The 20,670-nt window shown below is 47.5% G+C and overlaps 1 protein-coding gene across 1 annotated transcript in view; it reads left to right on the forward strand.

Moving 5' to 3' along the window:
- fig4a (FIG4 phosphoinositide 5-phosphatase a) overlaps positions 1–20,163 on the forward strand; it is a 131,115-nt gene extending 110,952 nt beyond the window's left edge. Inside the window, exon 24 of the mRNA XM_065026287.1 lies at positions 19,170–20,163. Within this exon, the coding sequence (XP_064882359.1) occupies positions 19,170–19,347 (178 nt within the window). The 3' untranslated portion in view covers positions 19,348–20,163. The remainder of the gene's footprint in view (positions 1–19,169) is intronic.
- Positions 20,164–20,670: the final 507 nt, after the last annotated feature.

Here is a 20,670-nt window from a genome sequence, read left to right on the forward strand (position 1 = left end):
ACTTCGGTACTATTGTTTGTACAGATGAACATAGTACCTTCAGCCGTTTGAAAATTTCTCTGGTGGAGATCTACAATTTTTTTCTGAGGTCTTGGCTGATTTCTTTTGATTTTCCCATGATGTCAAGCAAAGAGACACTGAGTTTGAAGGTAGGCCTTGAAATACATCCACAGGTACACCTCCAATTGACTCAAATTATGTCAATTAGCCTATCAGAAGCTTCTAAAGCCATGACATCAACATTTTCGGGAATTTCCCAAGCTGTATAAAGGCAGTCAACTTAGTGTATGTAAACTTCTGACCCACTGGAATTGTGATACAGTGAATTATAAGTGAAATAATCTGTCTGCAAACAATTGTTGGAAAAATTACTTGTGTCACGCACAAAGTAGATGTTCTAACCGACTTGCCAAAACTTTTAATGACTCCAAACTAAGCGTATGTAAACTTCCGACTTCAACTGTACATGTGATATGAGTAATGTAAGATATGTAAACATTATTAAAGTGGCATTGTTTAAAGTGACTAGTGATCCATTTATTAAAGTGATCGAGTCTCAATGTGGTCAGCCTCTCCGAGTTAGTGATGGCTGTTTAACAGTCTGATGGCCTTGAGATAGAAGCTGTTTCTCAATCTCTCGGTTCCAGCTTTGATGCACCTGTACTGAACTCGCCTTCTGGATGATTGCGGTGTGAACAGGCAGTGGCTTCGGTGGTTGTTGTCATTCACAAAGAAGATGTCCTAACAGACTTGCCAAAACTATAGTTTGATAACAAGACATTTGTGGAGTGGTTGAAAAATGATTTTAATGACTCCAGCCTAAGTGGATGTAAACTTCTGACTTCAACTGTATTTTGTTTTTAAGGCCCAGTGCAGTGAAGAATTAGATTTTCTGTTTTTTATATATATTTCCACACAATGGGGTTGGAATAATACTGTGAATCTGAAAGTTATGCTAAAGCCCTTTTAGTGTAAGAGCTGTTTGTAAAGACCCCCTGAAATGTCAGCCTTTGCCGGTGGGATGGAGTTTTGACCTGCCTGGTGACATCACCACTAGTTAATAGACCCATAAGAAAGAGCATTCCAAACCTCTCTGCCAATAACAGGTAGTTTTCAGTTTTTCCCCGCCCCACTCAGATCACTACCAGACAGTCGTAGCAAAATTTTTGCTTGAGAAATTGCAGGGGGAAATTGGAAGAGAGGGACGGCAAAACGCTGTATCCTTGTGTTTGATTTCTATCCATCTCCCCCTCCTTCCCTGGCACCCCACTCCCTCCATCCACAGCCTCATCCCCCTTGAGACCTGTCTCACCCATTGACTTAGGCATGGAGGGGATGATATTACATGAGGACAGACTCTACACTCACAGACTCCCAGTACAATCTTGATCACATTTATCCTTTTCCAGTAGCCCTTTCCACTCACAACACCCGGCATCCCATATACGGGTTGAAAATGGCTGATTTTCTCATTGATAAGTGCCTAAATTGGAACGCAGTAGCTGTACAGTTAAATGCTATACGGGACATCAGCGCTCATGTTCTCGGCTTGAGGAAATGAAGCAAGCACACTTGTATATCTTTTGACTGACAGTCGTTTTAAACTTGAGAACCACTCTCAACAAGAACATGCCCGCATCCCTCCCACTAATGGGCCTACATTTGTATGTTTGTTGTTGTCTGAGTGAGGGAAATGTGGAAGGCGACATGTCGTGAGGAGTCTTGTGTTTTAAAAGACGAGTCGATAAGGGTTATATTAAATACAGATTTAACGTCATAAAAGCACACCACACACCCGTGATTCCAAATCTGCAATTCATATCATCTTTAATCCACAGTTACATGGATGACCTGCCTTATACTCAGAGTTGTCCTGAACAGAAGGAGCTTATGTTTGTCGTATTGTGAAGAAACTTTCCCGCGGAATACGCACATGAATGCACTCATGACTCCATTCGATGCGCAACTAAATTACAATCGGTTTGTCTGAAGTGCCTTTTGAAGCCTAACTGTAAGATTTTTTATAACTTTGCTTATTGTATTGGCAACAATGTTAGCTTTCAATATAATGATCCACCTAATCCAGATTGTGATTTTTATAAAGGAATGTTTTTGGATTGCGTGAACAACAACTGTGATTGTGTGGACACGGGGTTGTGTTCCAAACAAAACAACAACAACTGTGATTGTGTGGACACAGGGTTGTGTTCCAAACAAAACAACAACAACTGTGATTGTGTGGACACAGGGTTGTGTTCCAAACAAAACAACAACAACTGTGATTGTGTGGACACGGGGTTGTGTTCCAAACAAAACAACAACAACTGTGATTGTGTGGACACGGGGTTGTGTTCAAAACAACAACAACAGTGATTGTGTGGACACGGGGTTGTGTTCCAAACAAAACAACTACAACTGTGATTGTGTGGACACAGGGTTGTGTTCCAAACAAAACAACTACAACTGTGATTGTGTGGACACGGGGTTGTGTTCCAAACAAAACAACAACAACAGTGATTGTGTGGACACGGGGTTGTGTTCCAAACAAAACAACTACAACTGTGATTGTGTGGACACAGGGTTGTGTTCCAAACAAAACAACTACAAGTGTGATTGTGTGGACACGGGGTTGTGTTCCAAACAAAACAACAACAAGTGTGATTGTGTGGACACGGGGTTGTGTTCCAAACAAAACAACAACAACAGTGATTGTGTGGACACGGGGTTGTGTTCCAAACAAAACAACTACAAGTGTGATTGTGTGGACACAGGGTTGTGTTCCAAACAAAACAACTACAAGTGTGATTGTGTGGACACAGGGTTGTGTTCCAAACAAAACAACAACAAGTGTGATTGTGTGGACACGGGGTTGTGTTCCAAACAAAACAACAACAACAGTGATTGTGTGGACACGGGGTTGTGTTCCAAACAAAACAACAACAACTGTGATTGTGTGGACACAGGGTTGTGTTCCAAACAAAACAACTACAAGTGTGATTGTGTGGACACAGGGTTGTGTTCCAAACAAAACAACTACAAGTGTGCTTGCTTCATTTCCTCAATTTAATTTTCCGCCAGTTAGACCTCACTCAAACCCTAAGCCTATTATGTTACTGAATGTGTCCAGAGTATTTTCAGATTTTATTATTGACAAATGCTGTGAAAAGTACAGTAAATGTAAAATGCACATCAAATCAACAGTGTTAATGTTTGGATTCAGTCTTGTCAGGTGAACTGTTGTGTCCTCACCTTTTGGTCTGATCATTTCCCCATAATCTCCAACATTTTTCTAGCATTGTCATGTGCTTTTTATAGGTCTTCTGTAAGAAACATTTCAATTTGACCTTATCCATATAGGCCAATTCCTATTGAGTGTAAAGGGTTAAAGCAAAGAAAAAATGTAGAAACACGTGTTTTGACTGCATTGTCCATTCCTTCTAGGCAGTTCCAGACTCTGAGGAGAGGTGGGTTTAGTGTTAGATGGGCTGAATGGTTTTCAGGTTCAAAGCATTGTGTGGCCCTCCAGTAAAATGAGGAATACATCTTGCACTTTCATTCACTGTGTGTTAAAGCTGGGAATTGCCAGGGACCTCACGATACGATCATGATACTTTGGCGCCGATTCTATATGTATTGCAATTCTCATGAGTCTATATTTATTGCGATTCGATGTTCCAAACATATTTCTCACCGTATGTCTGCTGCAGAGGAACAAGAGAAGCCATGAGAACGTTTTGATCAGTCATGGAAATAAAAGTGCTGAAAACAAATTGGCTTCCTAATTAAAAAGGAGGAGAACAAGCTTCTCCAAATATGTGTACATGTATCTATCCCCCAACCCATCAATACTGCCTGTTAGATCTAGTGGACAAGCCGATTGGGTTGTAGCACCCTAAAATCCTGCAATCCTCTGGTCCAGGGTTTTCAACTCTTACCCTACGAGGTCCGGAACCTGCTGGTTCTCTGTTTTACCTGAACATTAATTGCACCCACCTGGTGTCCCAGGTCTAAATCAGTCCCTGATTAGAGGGGAACAATGGGGAAACAAAGCAGTGGAACTGAGTTTGAGGACTCTGTTGTGTGTGTCTGTGTGGCATTAGACTGCTTAATGGGTTCACACAATCACACCTCCACAGTCACATCCTTAATGTAGGTGACCATTATTGGGATAATGTTAATTAGCTGTGTGTGTGTGTGTGTCTCAGCGGTGAGGGTGGTCTTCTAATACCTCATCCTTCATCACCACCCACACACCTGCCCTAAGTGCATTCACCCTTTCATAGAACCCTTGTTCATCTCCACAGCCTGTTGTCACGGTAACACTCTTTCGTCTCATCCATCTCCTGGACGTTGAAGTGGTTGACGCATAGCAATCCATCTACACACACACTCACACAGACACACTTGTTGCTCTCTTCCTGGCTCAGTTTGTTTGAGGCTAGAACAATAAAAGTCTTCAGTACCTTCCATAATAACCATGGCGAGAATTAGTCTGAATAGGGGAACTTTCAGAGAACCCTTTGAGAGGTTTGGAGGGTTAGATTGTTTGTTTTTGTTTCGCTGCAAAAAATATAGACTGGAGACAGGATGGAAGGAGAGCCACGTGTGTTATCAGGGTCTATTTACTGAATCAACGTGTTGCTGTGGATTCACATCACTGTAGAGATCAGTCAACCTCACAGCCAGAGGTTCCAAAATCTGAGGCAGAAAGGGAGCGATACGGAGAGAGAGACACACCAAATGAGACGGAAAGAGACAGCAATAGGGAGAGCGAGACTGGTAGAGAGAGAAACCTCAGATCCGTCTCACAGGAGATTGAATTCGAATTTTGAGATATGAATTTGAGTGAAAGGAGACAGTGGAGCTGGAACAGTGGACAGTGGAGCTCTAGATAAGCTGGTTTCTTTCTCTCAGACAGTGCAGAAAAGATAATGTATTTCTTTGCAGAACGTGTGTGTGTGTTGTCCTCACATGCACTTGGTAGTGAGAACCAGCCATCAGCATTGTTGACCTCGCATGCGCTTGGTAGTAGGAACCAGCCATCAGCATTGTTGACCAGCCGTCAGCATTGTTGACCTCACATGCGCTTGGTAGTACGAACCAGCCATCAGCATTGTTGACCTCACATGCGCTTGGAAGTACGAACCAGCCATCAGCATTGTTAACCAGCCGTCAGCATTGTTAACCAGCCATCAGCATTGTTAACCAGCCGTCAGCATTGTTGACCTCGCATGCGCTTGGTAGTAGGAACCAGCCATCAGCATTGTTGACCTCACATGCGCTTGGTAGTAGGAACCAGCCATCAGCATTGTTGATCAACCGTCAGCATTGTTGACCTCACATGCGCTTGGTAGTACGAACCAGCCATCAGCATTGTTGACCTCACATGCGCTTGGTAGTACGAACCAGCCATCAGCATTGTTAACCAGCCGTCAGCATTGTTAACCAGCCATCAGCATTGTTAACCAGCCGTCAGCATTGTTGACCTCGCATGCGCTTGGTAGTAGGAACCAGCCATCAGCATTGTTAACCAGCCGTCAGCATTGTTAACCAGCCATCAGCATTGTTAACCAGCCGTCAGCATTGTTGACCTCGCATGCGCTTGGTAGTAGGAACCAGCCATCAGCATTGTTGACCTCACATGCGCTTGGTAGTAGGAACCAGCCATCAGCATTGTTGATCAGCCGTCAGCATTGTTGACCTCGCATGCGCTTGGTAGTAGGAACCAGCCGTCAGCATTGTTGTCCTCACATGCGCTTGGTAGTAGGAACCAGCCGTCAGCATTGTTGACCTCACATGCGCTTGGTAGTAGGAACCAGCCGTCAGCATTGTTGACCTCACATGCGCTTGGTAGTAGGAACCAGCCGTCAGCATTGTTAACCAGCCGTCAGTATTGTTGACCTCACATGCGCTTGGTAGTAGGAACCAGCCATCAGCATTGTTGATCAGCCATCAGCATTGTTGACCTCACATGCGCTTGGTAGTAGGAACCAGCCATCAGCATTGTTGATCAGCCATCAGCATTGTTGACCTCACATGCGCTTGGTAGTAGGAACCAGCCGTCAGCATTGTTGACCTCACATGCACTTGGTAGTAGGAACCAGCCATCGGCGTTGTTGACCAGCCATCAGCATTGTTGACCTCACATGCGCTTGGTAGTAGGAACCAGCCATCAGCGTTGTTGACCGGCCATCTGCATGGTTGACCTCGCTTGCGCTTGGTAGTAGGAAACAGCCGTCAGCATTGTTGACCTCACATGCGCTTGGTAGTAGGAACCAGCCATCAGCATTGTTGACCTCACATGCGCTTGGTAGTAGGACCCAGCCATCAGCATTGTTGACCTCACATGCGCTTGGTAGTAGGAACCAGCCATCAGCATCATTGACCTCACATGCGCTTGGTAGTAGGAACCAGCCATCAGCATTATTGACCTCACATGCGCGTGGTAGTAGGAACCAGCCATCAGCATTGTTGACCAGCCATCAGCATTGTTGACCTCACATGCGCTTGGTAGTAGGAACCAGCCATCAGCATTGTTGACCAGCCATCAGCATTGTTGACCTCACATGCGCTTGGTAGTAGGAACCAGCCATCAGCATTGTTGACCAGCCGTCAGCATTGTTGACCTCGCATGCGTTTGGTAGTACGAACCAGCCATCAGCATTGTTAACCAGCCGTCAGCATTGTTGACCTCGCATGCGCTTGGTAGTATGAACCAGCCGTCAGCATTGTTGACCTCACATGCGCTTGGTAGTAGGAACCAGCCATCGGCATTGTTGACCAGCCGTCAGCATTGTTGACCTCACATGCGCTTGGTAGTAGGAACCAGCCGTCAGCATTGTTAACCAGCCGTCGGCATTGTTGACCTCGCATGCGCTTGGTAGTAGGAACCAGCCATCAGCATTGTTGATCAGCCATCAGCATCGTTGACCTCACATGCGCTTGGTAGTAGGAACCAGCCATCAGCATTGTTGACCTCGCATGCGCTTGGTAGTAGGAACCAGCCATCAGCATTGTTGACCTTGCATGCGCTTGGTAGTAGGAACCAGCCATCAGCATTGTTGACCTCGCATGCGCTTGGTAGTAGGATCCAGCCATCAGCATTGTTGACCAGCCATCAGCATTGTTGACCTCACATGCGCTTGGTAGTAGGAACCAGCAATCAGCATTGTTGACCTCACATGCGCTTGGTAGTAGGAACCAGCCATCAGCATTGTTGACCTCACATGCGCTTGGTAGTAGGAACCAGCCATCAGCATTGTTGACCTCACATGCGCTTGGCAGTAGGAACCAGCCATCAGCATCATTGACCTCACATGCGCTTGGTAGTAGGAACCAGCCATCAGCATTATTGACCTCACATGCGTTTGGTAGTAGGAACCAGCCATCAGCATTGTTGACCGGCCATCAGCATTGTTGACCTCACATGCGCTTGGTAGTAGGAACCAGCCATCAGCATTGTTGACCTCACATGCGCTTGGTAGTAGGAACCAGCCATCAGCATTGTTGACCAGCCATCAGCATTGTTGACCTCACATGCGCTTGGTAGTAGGAACCAGCCATCAGCATTGTTGACCTCACATGCGCTTGGTAGTAGGAACCAGCCATCAGCATTGTTGACCTCACATGCGCTTGGTAGTAGGAACCAGCCATCAGCATTGTTGACCTCACATGCGCTTGGTAGTAGGAACCAGCCATCAGCATCATTGACCTCACATGCGCTTGGTAGTAGGAACCAGCCATCAGCATTATTGACCTCACATGCGCGTGGTAGTAGGAACCAGCCATCAGCATTGTTGACCAGCCATCAGCATTGTTGACCTCACATGCGCTTGGTAGTAGGAACCAGCCATCAGCATTGTTGACCAGCCATCAGCATTGTTGACCTCACATGCGCTTGGTAGTAGGAACCAGCCATCAGCATTGTTGACCAGCCGTCAGCATTGTTGACCTCGCATGCGCTTGGTAGTACGAACCAGCCATCAGCATTGTTAACCAGCCGTCAGCATTGTTAACCAGCCATCAGCATTCTTAACCAGCCGTCAGCATTGTTGACCTCGCATGCGCTTGGTAGTAGGAACCAGCCATCAGCATTGTTGACCTCACATGCGCTTGGTAGTAGGAACCAGCCATCAGCATTGTTGACCTCACATGCGCTTGGTAGTAGGAACCAGCCATCAGCGTTGTTGACCTCGCATGCGCTTGGTAGTAGGAACCAGCCATCAGCATTGTTGATCAGCCATCAGCATTGTTGACCTCACATGCGCTTGGTAGTAGAAACCAGCCATCAGCATTGTTGATCAGCCATCAGCATTGTTGATCAGCCATCAGCATTGTTGACCTCACATGCGCTTGGTAGTAGGAACCAGCCATCGGCATTGTTGATCAGACATCAGCATTGTTGACCTCACATGCGCTTGGTAGTAGGAACCAGCCATCAGCATTGTTGACCTCACATGCGCTTGGTAGTTGGAACCAGCCATCAGCATTGTTGACCTCACATGCGCTTGGTAGTAGGAACCAGCCATCAGCATTGTTGACCTCGCATGCGCTTGGTAGTAGGAACCAGCCATCAGCATTGTTGACCAGCCGTCAGCATTGTTGACCTCACATGCGCTTGGTAGTACGAACCAGCCATCAGCATTGTTGACCTCACATGCGCTTGGAAGTACGAACCAGCCATCAGCATTGTTAACCAGCCGTCAGCATTGTTAACCAGCCATCAGCATTGTTAACCAGCCGTCAGCATTGTTGACCTCGCATGCGCTTGGTAGTAGGAACCAGCCATCAGCATTGTTGACCTCACATGCGCTTGGTAGTAGGAACCAGCCATCAGCATTGTTGATCAACCGTCAGCATTGTTGACCTCACATGCGCTTGGTAGTACGAACCAGCCATCAGCATTGTTGACCTCACATGCGCTTGGTAGTACGAACCAGCCATCAGCATTGTTAACCAGCCGTCAGCATTGTTAACCAGCCATCAGCATTGTTAACCAGCCGTCAGCATTGTTGACCTCGCATGCGCTTGGTAGTAGGAACCAGCCATCAGCATTGTTAACCAGCCGTCAGCATTGTTAACCAGCCATCAGCATTGTTAACCAGCCGTCAGCATTGTTGACCTCGCATGCGCTTGGTAGTAGGAACCAGCCATCAGCATTGTTGACCTCACATGCGCTTGGTAGTAGGAACCAGCCATCAGCATTGTTGATCAGCCGTCAGCATTGTTGACCTCGCATGCGCTTGGTAGTAGGAACCAGCCGTCAGCATTGTTGTCCTCACATGCGCTTGGTAGTAGGAACCAGCCGTCAGCATTGTTGACCTCACATGCGCTTGGTAGTAGGAACCAGCCGTCAGCATTGTTGACCTCACATGCGCTTGGTAGTAGGATCCAGCCGTCAGCATTGTTAACCAGCCGTCAGTATTGTTGACCTCACATGCGCTTGGTAGTAGGAACCAGCCATGAGCATTGTTGATCAGCCATCAGCATTGTTGACCTCACATGCGCTTGGTAGTAGGAACCAGCCATCAGCATTGTTGATCAGCCATCAGCATTGTTGACCTCACATGCGCATGGTAGTAGGAACCAGCCATCAGCATTGTTGACCTCACATGCACTTGGTAGTAGGAACCAGCCATCGGCGTTGTTGACCAGCCATCAGCATTGTTGACCTCACATGCGCATGGTAGTAGGAACCAGCCATCAGCGTTGTTGACCGGCCATCTGCATTGTTGACCTCGCTTGCGCTTGGTAGTAGGAAACAGCCGTCAGCATTGTTGACCTCACATGCGCTTGGTAGTAGGAACCAGCCATCAGCATTGTTGACCTCACATGCGCTTGGTAGTAGGACCCAGCCATCAGCATTGTTGACCTCACATGCGCTTGGTAGTAGGAACCAGCCATCAGCATCATTGACCTCACATGCGCTTGGTAGTAGGAACCAGCCATCAGCATTATTGACCTCACATGCGCGTGGTAGTAGGAACCAGCCATCAGCATTGTTGACCAGCCATCAGCATTGTTGACCTCACATGCGCTTGGTAGTAGAACCAGCCATCAGCATTGTTGACCAGCCATCAGCATTGTTGACCTCACATGCGCTTGGTAGTAGGAACCAGCCATCAGCATTGTTGACCAGCCGTCAGCATTGTTGACCTCGCATGCGTTTGGTAGTACGAACCAGCCATCAGCATTGTTAACCAGCCGTCAGCATTGTTGACCTCGCATGCGCTTGGTAGTAGGAACCAGCCGTCAGCATTGTTGACCTCACATGCGCTTGGTAGTAGGAACCAGCCATCGGCATTGTTGACCAGCCGTCAGCATTGTTGACCTCACATGCGCTTGGTAGTAGGAACCAGCCGTCAGCATTGTTAACCAGCCGTCGGCATTGTTGACCTCGCATGCGCTTGGTAGTAGGAACCAGCCATCAGCATTGTTGATCAGCCATCAGCATCGTTGACCTCACATGCGCTTGGTAGTAGGAACCAGCCATCAGCATTGTTGACCTCGCATGCGCTTGGTAGTAGGAACCAGCCATCAGCATTGTTGACCTTGCATGCGCTTGGTAGTAGGAACCAGCCATCAGCATTGTTGACCTCGCATGCGCTTGGTAGTAGGATCCAGCCATCAGCATTGTTGACCAGCCATCAGCATTGTTGACCTCACATGCGCTTGGTAGTAGGAACCAGCAATCAGCATTGTTGACCTCACATGCGCTTGGTAGTAGGAACCAGCCATCAGCATTGTTGACCTCACATGCGCTTGGTAGTAGGAACCAGCCATCAGCATTGTTGACCTCACATGCGCTTGGCAGTAGGAACCAGCCATCAGCATCATTGACCTCACATGCGCTTGGTAGTAGGAACCAGCCATCAGCATTATTGACCTCACATGCGTTTGGTAGTAGGAACCAGCCATCAGCATTGTTGACCGGCCATCAGCATTGTTGACCTCACATGCGCTTGGTAGTAGGAACCAGCCATCAGCATTGTTGACCTCACATGCGCTTGGTAGTAGGAACCAGCCATCAGCATTGTTGACCAGCCATCAGCATTGTTGACCTCACATGCGCTTGGTAGTAGGAACCAGCCATCAGCATTGTTGACCTCACATGCGCTTGGTAGTAGGAACCAGCCATCAGCATTGTTGACCTCACATGCGCTTGGTAGTAGGAACCAGCCATCAGCATTGTTGACCTCACATGCGCTTGGTAGTAGGAACCAGCCATCAGCATCATTGACCTCACATGCGCTTGGTAGTAGGAACCAGCCATCAGCATTATTGACCTCACATGCGCGTGGTAGTAGGAACCAGCCATCAGCATTGTTGACCAGCCATCAGCATTGTTGACCTCACATGCGCTTGGTAGTAGGAACCAGCCATCAGCATTGTTGACCAGCCATCAGCATTGTTGACCTCACATGCGCTTGGTAGTAGGAACCAGCCATCAGCATTGTTGACCAGCCGTCAGCATTGTTGACCTCGCATGCGCTTGGTAGTACGAACCAGCCATCAGCATTGTTAACCAGCCGTCAGCATTGTTAACCAGCCATCAGCATTCTTAACCAGCCGTCAGCATTGTTGACCTCGCATGCGCTTGGTAGTAGGAACCAGCCATCAGCATTGTTGACCTCACATGCGCTTGGTAGTAGGAACCAGCCATCAGCATTGTTGACCTCACATGCGCTTGGTAGTAGGAACCAGCCATCAGCGTTGTTGACCTCGCATGCGCTTGGTAGTAGGAACCAGCCATCAGCATTGTTGATCAGCCATCAGCATTGTTGACCTCACATGCGCTTGGTAGTAGAAACCAGCCATCAGCATTGTTGATCAGCCATCAGCATTGTTGATCAGCCATCAGCATTGTTGACCTCACATGCGCTTGGTAGTAGGAACCAGCCATCGGCATTGTTGATCAGACATCAGCATTGTTGACCTCACATGCGCTTGGTAGTAGGAACCAGCCATCAGCATTGTTGACCTCACATGCGCTTGGTAGTTGGAACCAGCCATCAGCATTGTTGACCTCACATGCGCTTGGTAGTAGGAACCAGCCATCAGCATTGTTGACCTCACATGCGCTTGGTAGTAGGAACAAGCCATCAGCATTGTTGACCTCACATGCGCTTGGTAGTAGGACCCAGCCATCAGCATTGTTGACCTCACATGCACTTGGTAGTAGGAACCAGCCATTAGCATCATTGACCTCACATGCGCTTGGTAGTAGGAACAAGCCATCAGCATTGTTGACCTCACATGCGCTTGGTAGTAGGACCCAGCCATCAGCATTGTTGACCTCACATGCGCTTGGTAGTAGGAACCAGCCATTAGCATCATTAACCTCACATGCGCTTGGTAGTAGGAACCAGCCATCAGCATTATTGACCTCATATGCGCGTGGTAGTAGGAACCAGCCATCAGCATTGTTGACCAGCCATCAGCATTGTTGACCTCACATGCGCTTGGTAGTAGGACCCAGCCATCAGCATTGTTGACCTCACATGCGCTTGGTAGTAGGAACCAGCCATCAGCATCATTGACCTCACATGCGCTTGGTAGTAGGAACCAGCCATCAGCATTATTGACCTCACATGCGCGTGGTAGTAGGAACCAGCCATCAGCATTGTTGACCAGCCATCAGCATTGTTGACCTCACATGCGCTTGGTAGTAGGAACCAGCCATCAGCATTGTTGACCAGCCATCAGCATTGTTGACCTCACATGCGCTTGGTAGTAGGAACCAGCCATCAGCATTGTTGACCAGCCGTCAGCATTGTTGACCTCGCATGCGTTTGGTAGTACGAACCAGCCATCAGCATTGTTAACCAGCCGTCAGCATTGTTGACCTCGCATGCGCTTGGTAGTAGGAACCAGCCGTCAGCATTGTTGACCTCACATGCGCTTGGTAGTAGGAACCAGCCATCGGCATTGTTGACCAGCCGTCAGCATTGTTGACCTCACATGCGCTTGGTAGTAGGAACCAGCCGTCAGCATTGTTAACCAGCCGTCAGCATTGTTGACCTCGCATGCGCTTGGTAGTAGGAACCAGCCATCAGCATTGTTGATCAGCCATCAGCATCGTTGACCTCACATGCGCTTGGTAGTAGGAACCAGCCATCAGCATTGTTGACCTCGCATGCGCTTGGTAGTAGGAACCAGCCATCAGCATTGTTGACCTCGCATGCGCTTGGTAGTAGGAACCAGCCATCAGCATTGTTGACCTCGCATGCGCTTGGTAGTAGGATCCAGCCATCAGCATTGTTGACCAGCCATCAGCATTGTTGACCTCACATGCGCTTGGTAGTAGGAACCAGCCATCAGCATTGTTGACCTCACATGCGCTTGGTAGTAGGAACCAGCCATCAGCATTGTTGACCTCACATGCGCTTGGCAGTAGGAACCAGCCATCAGCATCATTGACCTCACATGCGCTTGGTAGTAGGAACCAGCCATCAGCATTATTGACCTCACATGCGTTTGGTAGTAGGAACCAGCCATCAGCATTGTTGACCGGCCATCAGCATTGTTGACCTCACATGCGCTTGGTAGTAGGAACCAGCCATCAGCATTGTTGACCTCACATGCGCTTGGTAGTAGGAACCAGCCATCAGCATTGTTGACCAGCCATCAGCATTGTTGACCTCACATGCGCTTGGTAGTAGGAACCAGCCATCAGCATTGTTGACCTCACATGCGCTTGGTAGTAGGAACCAGCCATCAGCATTGTTGACCTCACATGCGCTTGGTAGTAGGAACCAGCCATCAGCATTGTTGACCTCACATGCGCTTGGTAGTAGGAACCAGCCATCAGCATTGTTGACCAGCCATCAGCATTGTTGACCTCACATGCGCTTGGTAGTAGGAACCAGCCATCAGCATTGTTGACCAGCCGTCAGCATTGTTGACCTCGCATGCGCTTGGTAGTACGAACCAGCCATCAGCATTGTTAACCAGCCGTCAGCATTGTTAACCAGCCATCAGCATTCTTAACCAGCCGTCAGCATTGTTGACCTCGCATGCGCTTGGTAGTAGGAACCAGCCATCAGCATTGTTGACCTCACATGCGCTTGGTAGCAGGAACCAGCAATCAGCATTGTTGATCAGCCATCCGCATTGTTGACCTCACATGCGCTTGGTAGTAGGAACCAGCCATCAGCATTGTTGACCTCACATGCGCTTGGTAGTAGGAACCAGCCATCAGCGTTGTTGACCTCGCCTGCGCTTGGTAGTAGGAACCAGCCATCAGCATTGTTGATCAGCCATCAGCATTGTTGACCTCACATGCGCTTGGTAGTAGAAACCAGCCATCAGCATTGTTGATCAGCCATCAGCATTGTTGATCAGCCATCAGCATTGTTGACCTCACATGCGCTTGGTAGTAGGAACCAGCCATCGGCATTGTTGATCAGACATCAGCATTGTTGACCTCACATGCGCTTGGTAGTAGGAACCAGCCATCAGCATTGTTGACCTCACATGCGCTTGGTAGTTGGAACCAGCCATCAGCATTGTTGACCTCACATGCGCTTGGTAGTAGGAACCAGCCATCAGCATTGTTGACCAGCCATCAGCATTGTTGACCTCACATGCGCTTGGTAGTAGGAACAAGCCATCAGCATTGTTGACCTCACATGCGCTTGGTAGTAGGACCCAGCCATCAGCATTGTTGACCTCACATGCGCTTGGTAGTAGGACCCAGCCATCAGCATTGTTGACCTCACATGCGCTTGGTAGTAGGAACCAGCCATTAGCATCATTAACCTCACATGCGCTTGGTAGTAGGAACCAGCCATCAGCATTATTGACCTCATATGCGCGTGGTAGTAGGAACCAGCCATCAGCATTGTTGACCAGCCATCAGCATTGTTGACCTCACATGCGCTTGGTAGTAGGAACCAGCCGTCAGCATTGTTAACCAGCCGTCAGCATTGTTGACCTCGCATGCGCTTGGTAGTAGGAACCAGCCATCAGCATTGTTGACCTCGCATGCGCTTGGTAGTAGGAACCAGCCATCAGCATTGTTGATCAGCCATCAGCATCGTTGACCTCACATTCGCTTGGTAGTAGGAACCAGCCATCAGCATTGTTGACCAGCCATCAGCATTGTTGACCTCACATGCGCTTGGTAGTAGGAACCAGCCATCAGCATTGTTGACCAGCCGTCAGCATTGTTGACCTCGCATGCGTTTGGTAGTACGAACCAGCCATCAGCATTGTTAACCAGCCGTCAGCATTGTTGACCTCGCATGCGCTTGGTAGTAGGAACCAGCCGTCAGCATTGTTGACCTCACATGCGCTTGGTAGTAGGAACCAGCCATCGGCATTGTTGACCAGCCGTCAGCATTGTTGACCTCACATGCGCTTGGTAGTAGGAACCAGCCGTCAGCATTGTTAACCAGCCGTCAGCATTGTTGACCTCGCATGCGCTTGGTAGTAGGAACCAGCCATCAGCATTGTTGATCAGCCATCAGCATCGTTGACCTCACATGCGCTTGGTAGTAGGAACCAGCCATCAGCATTGTTGACCTCGCATGCGCTTGGTAGTAGGAACCAGCCATCAGCATTGTTGACCTCGCATGCGCTTGGTAGTAGGAACCAGCCATCAGCATTGTTGACCTCGCATGCGCTTGGTAGTAGGATCCAGCCATCAGCATTGTTGACCAGCCATCAGCATTGTTGACCTCACATGCGCTTGGTAGTAGGAACCAGCCATCAGCATTGTTGACCTCACATGCGCTTGGTAGTAGGAACCAGCCATCAGCATTGTTGACCTCACATGCGCTTGGTAGTAGGAACCAGCCATCAGCATTGTTGACCTCACATGCGCTTGGCAGTAGGAACCAGCCATCAGCATCATTGACCTCACATGCGCTTGGTAGTAGGAACCAGCCATCAGCATTATTGACCTCACATGCGTTTGGTAGTACGAACCAGCCATCAGCATTGTTAACCAGCCGTCAGCATTGTTAACCAGCCATCAGCATTCTTAACCAGCCGTCAGCATTGTTGACCTCGCATGCGCTTGGTAGTAGGAACCAGCCATCAGCATTGTTGACCTCACATGCGCTTGGTAGTAGGAACCAGCAATCAGCATTGTTGATCAGCCATCCGCATTGTTGACCTCACATGCGCTTGGTAGTAGGAACCAGCCATCAGCATTGTTGACCTCACATGCGCTTGGTAGTAGGAACCAGCCATCAGCGTTGTTGACCTCGCATGCGCTTGGTAGTAGGAACCAGCCATCAGCATTGTTGATCAGCCATCAGCATTGTTGACCTCACATGCGCTTGGTAGTAGAAACCAGCCATCGGCATTGTTGATCAGCCATCAGCATTGTTGACCTCACATGCGCTTGGTAGTAGGAACCAGCCATCGGCATTGTTGATCAGACATCAGCATTGTTGACCTCACATGCGCTTGGTAGTAGGAACCAGCCATCAGCATCGTTGACCTCACATGCGCTTGGTAGTAGGAACCAGCCGTCAGCATTGTTGACCTCACATGCGCTTGGTAGTAGGAACCAGCCATCAGCATTGTTGATCAGCCATCAGCATTGTTGACCTCACATGCGCTTGGTAGTAGGAACCAGCCGTCAGCATTGTTGGCCTCACATGCGCTTGGTAGTAGGAACCAGCCATCAGCGTTGTTGACCAGCCATCAGCATTGTTGACCTCGCATGCGCTTGGTAGTAGGAACCAGCCGTCAGCATTGTTGACCTCACATGCGCTTGGTAGTAGGAACCAGCCATCAGCATTGTTGACCTCACATGCACTTGGTAGTAGGAACCAGCCATCAGCATTGTTGACCTCACATGCGCTTGGTAGTAGGAACCAGCCATCAGCAATGTTGACCTCACATGCACTTGGTAGTAGGAACCAGCCATCAGCATTGTTGACCTCACATGCGCTTGGTAGTAGGAACCAGCCATCAGCATTGTTGACCTCACATGCGCTTGGTAGTAGGAACCAGCCATCAGCATTGTTGACCTCACATGCGCTTGGTAGTAGGAACCAGCCATCAGCATTGTTGACCTCACATGCGCTTGGTAGTAGGAACCAGCCATCAGCATTGTTGACCAGCCATCAGCATTGTTGACCTCACATGCACTTGGTAGTAGGAACCAGCCATCAGCATTGTTGACCTCACATGCACTTGGTAGTAGGAACCAGCCATCAGCATTGTTGACCTCACATGCGCTTGGTAGTAGGAACCAGCCATCAGCATTGTTGACCTCACATGCGCTTGGTAGTAGGAACCAGCCATCAGCATTGTTTGTCAGTAAACTTTCCAAATGTCGACAAAATGAAATACGCTAGACAAGGTAGGATATTTGAGTGTCTGTAAAGTTAATTATGCGTGAAATGACGGTTGAAATACCTTTCTGCTCAAATATTGATGTAAACTTGGATCACGCGATGATATGTTTTGTGGTCTTCCCACTAAGACTCGGGAAACCATGCAGTTTATTGAACTTCACAGAGTGGTGAAAGTGCACCGTGATCTTGATGCTGCTTTCCAATAAATATTGAGGGTCTTATTCTGGTGACATGATGATCGATGCTTGACTGCCATTTCACAAATAAAAAGAATCTCGCTCTTTTTTTCCATAATAGGAATCTCATGTAGATACCCTACCCGCACTGTAGGCCTATCGCCGAGCTGTTGGCTAGAGCACACGTGCAAAGACCAGTCACATTCACTATATAACGCAACATGCTTTGTGACAAAACCATCAGTAGTTGAAAATGTGATGGAAACCCATTTACTGACTTGGATTGTTTATTCGGTACATGGGAATTTAACTGCAAAAGTTATTCTTATGTGCACTACATCATCCCACATATATTTTTAGCCGCAAAAAGTCTGTTTCATAGAAACAACTCTGCTTGGAAAATGTACATTGTTTTTAATCGGGATTTTGTCACCAATTGGATGGAAACCTTGCAAGTGTCTTCTCTCTTATTCACATATTCATCTACATTTTTTTCCTCTCGGGAGAGGAGAGTTTCCACACCTCAACTGTTTCTCTCTCAGGCGCCCAGAAACCACACAGAAACACACACACTCGATTCACAGCCAGGGACTAGGGGGACAGGGGAACCAGTAAAAAGAGTGAGAATGAGAGGACAAAGAACAGAAAAGTAATTTGATTTACAACAGAGGAAGTGGGTCATCAAACGTGTTGGGACAACTAAGAGGAAGACCAGTGTTGCTACAGGAAATAGTGGTAGGAAAGGTGGAACATGTGAAACGATTAGGTTGAGTTCTACTCCACTTCCTGGTGACTGTTTGCTTTGCTCTGACTCACCCAAAACACTTCAGTCACAAGTGCTTCTCTATCAAGGCTAACTACTGTACATCACTCAGTGACCCACTGGAAGCCTCACTGTGTTGTCTTGGTGACCTCTCAGCCAACATCCGCTATCAGAAGTCAGTTTAGTACTGTGTGCTGAGTGTACATATCAAGCTCTTTTACAATAAGAGAGTTGTGACCGCCAAGCAGAACAGACACATCGTACCTCCACATCCACATGTTGTTCTTTTTCAGTCATAAAAGCACTTGATGTTAAGTCTAGCCCAATGGCCGGCCCCATTGCTCAACACTGGCTTTTTACTAAAGTGCTCTGCTCTGATGAATTCTGTGTCATTCTGTCATGTTGTGTATTCTGTGACGTTCTGAAAGCGGGGGGGTAGTGTTGAGCGCTGTGAGAAAAAGTGGTCTATGAAATGTCTGTATAGTGGGTATGTGCATGAGGCTGGTGGGTGGGGTGGGGTTGTGGTGTGGTGTGGCCACCTTCCAGAAGGATGACTTGAGAAACCTGAAGTAGCTAATGAGCTGTGTAGATGACTGAATATGCGAGGGGGGGTTCAGCTTCCACACAAGTTATTATTAGTGATTACCAGGGCTGTAGAAATACCAACATTTCTCTCTCCCTCCCTGCATCCCCAATCATCTACAATCTGTCTTGTAACCCATTCTCTTCTTTTAGCAACACGTTTCAGTTTAAAAATGTCACTTTTCTGCAGAACACATTTTGGTCTGTTTAGCTTAGTTATCTTACACGTGAATCACTACTACCTACAGCTACTGTACCACAGTAACTTATATCCAGCATGAGTTTTGCATTTGTTTTATTTTTCACCTCTCCCTCTTATCTCTCTCTCTCCAGTGTTCCTGTGTCATGCTTTACGACTGACAGTATATACGAGGTGTCGTCTCCGCAGGTGGACAGGGACAACAGGGAGGTGTTTGAGGGCCACGTGCTAACTGGCCTTGGCCAGGTGAGATCACTGTGCCGAGAGGACATACTCATGTACAGAGAGTATATCAAGAACAGGTACATGTGATGTGAGAGGCTCCATAACCATAGAAATAGAATGAATAGAATGGTCATCCCCATTAAAGTCAATGATTGCATAATGGGTGGACTGGTGGCCATTGTGAGTGTACCCATAAGGAGCAAAGCAGGAAGTAAAAGCAGGAAGTCTGCCATCAATCTGTGATGTGATCTGTTAAGTCAACTCAACTGACATGACAAAAGAAATACATTCCATTGTAAGAGCCACATCAGTTAGCATCATTTGAATTAACATTCTACATTACCATGGAAATGATTTAATCAACAGGCAGCCATTACAAGTGTACTCATGAGTTTACCAGTCATATTGCCAGGGTCAGAGATTCCAAGCCTGTTCTATTCATTCTATTTCTATGGCCATAACCAACTCGCAACCATCGATCAACCACATCTCAACGTTGGATCAACCACGCTCTTGACCACAGCCCCATTACCTGCAAGGAGAGTGAATTGTGGACTCCCAAACAAAGGCTTCTCAGGCTGATGACCGTTAGTGAGTGTTTCCAGAAGAGGCAGGACAATATTCCTAGTCTGTTTTATGACTTCATATTTTTCAGTAGTTATTTTAGAGTGACAGCAGTAAAGGATGAAAACAGGTTATTTATTTCAGTTATTTTAGTCATGATCATGTATGGCTTCCAAGGTTAAACAAGTGTTTCATTCTTTTCTTTTTCTCTCTCTTGCCATTTTAAACACATCCCTGGTTTTTTAATGTAGCTTTTGAGTTTTACACACATTTAGCACAGCTGTCGTTTTTTCTGTTTGGATGTTGGACAAAATAAACTTATCATGTTTACAAAACTAATTGATTTAATTCTATTTCATATAAATAATGATTTTTATTTAGCTTTCTTTAGAACAACTGCCTATCTAAATACTGAGGGCGAATAAGTGTGTAGCGCCATATTAAACTTGTATATTTATTACATGTCATGTAAATCTAAATGTGATGAGGTTTCATTGGTGAGTGGACTACAGTAGCATCCTTAGAGAACAAGACCAAGCCACACTCCTTCCGTCTCTTCTCTCCTTCCTATCCTCTACAGCTGTCACTAAAAGAACTGCACATGTCAGACACACACTGACAGTACTGTATACTCATTCATTGAGGATGATTTGTCTGGTTGTGACTTTGGGCTGCGTGCTCTACTGTTGTATTCATTTTGTCTCGCTCTGTCTCTCTGAGTGTGTGTGTGTGTCTCTCCCTCACTCCCTGTCTCTCTGAGTGTGTGTGTGTGTCTCTGCCTCGCGCTCTGTCTCTGAGTGTGTGTGTGTCTCTCCTTCGCTCTCTGTCTCTCTGAGTGTGTCTCTC

This window comes from Oncorhynchus nerka, linkage group LG13 (assembly GCF_034236695.1).
Source record: "Oncorhynchus nerka isolate Pitt River linkage group LG13, Oner_Uvic_2.0, whole genome shotgun sequence".
In the NCBI taxonomy this organism is placed as follows: Eukaryota; Metazoa; Chordata; class Actinopteri; order Salmoniformes; family Salmonidae; genus Oncorhynchus; species Oncorhynchus nerka.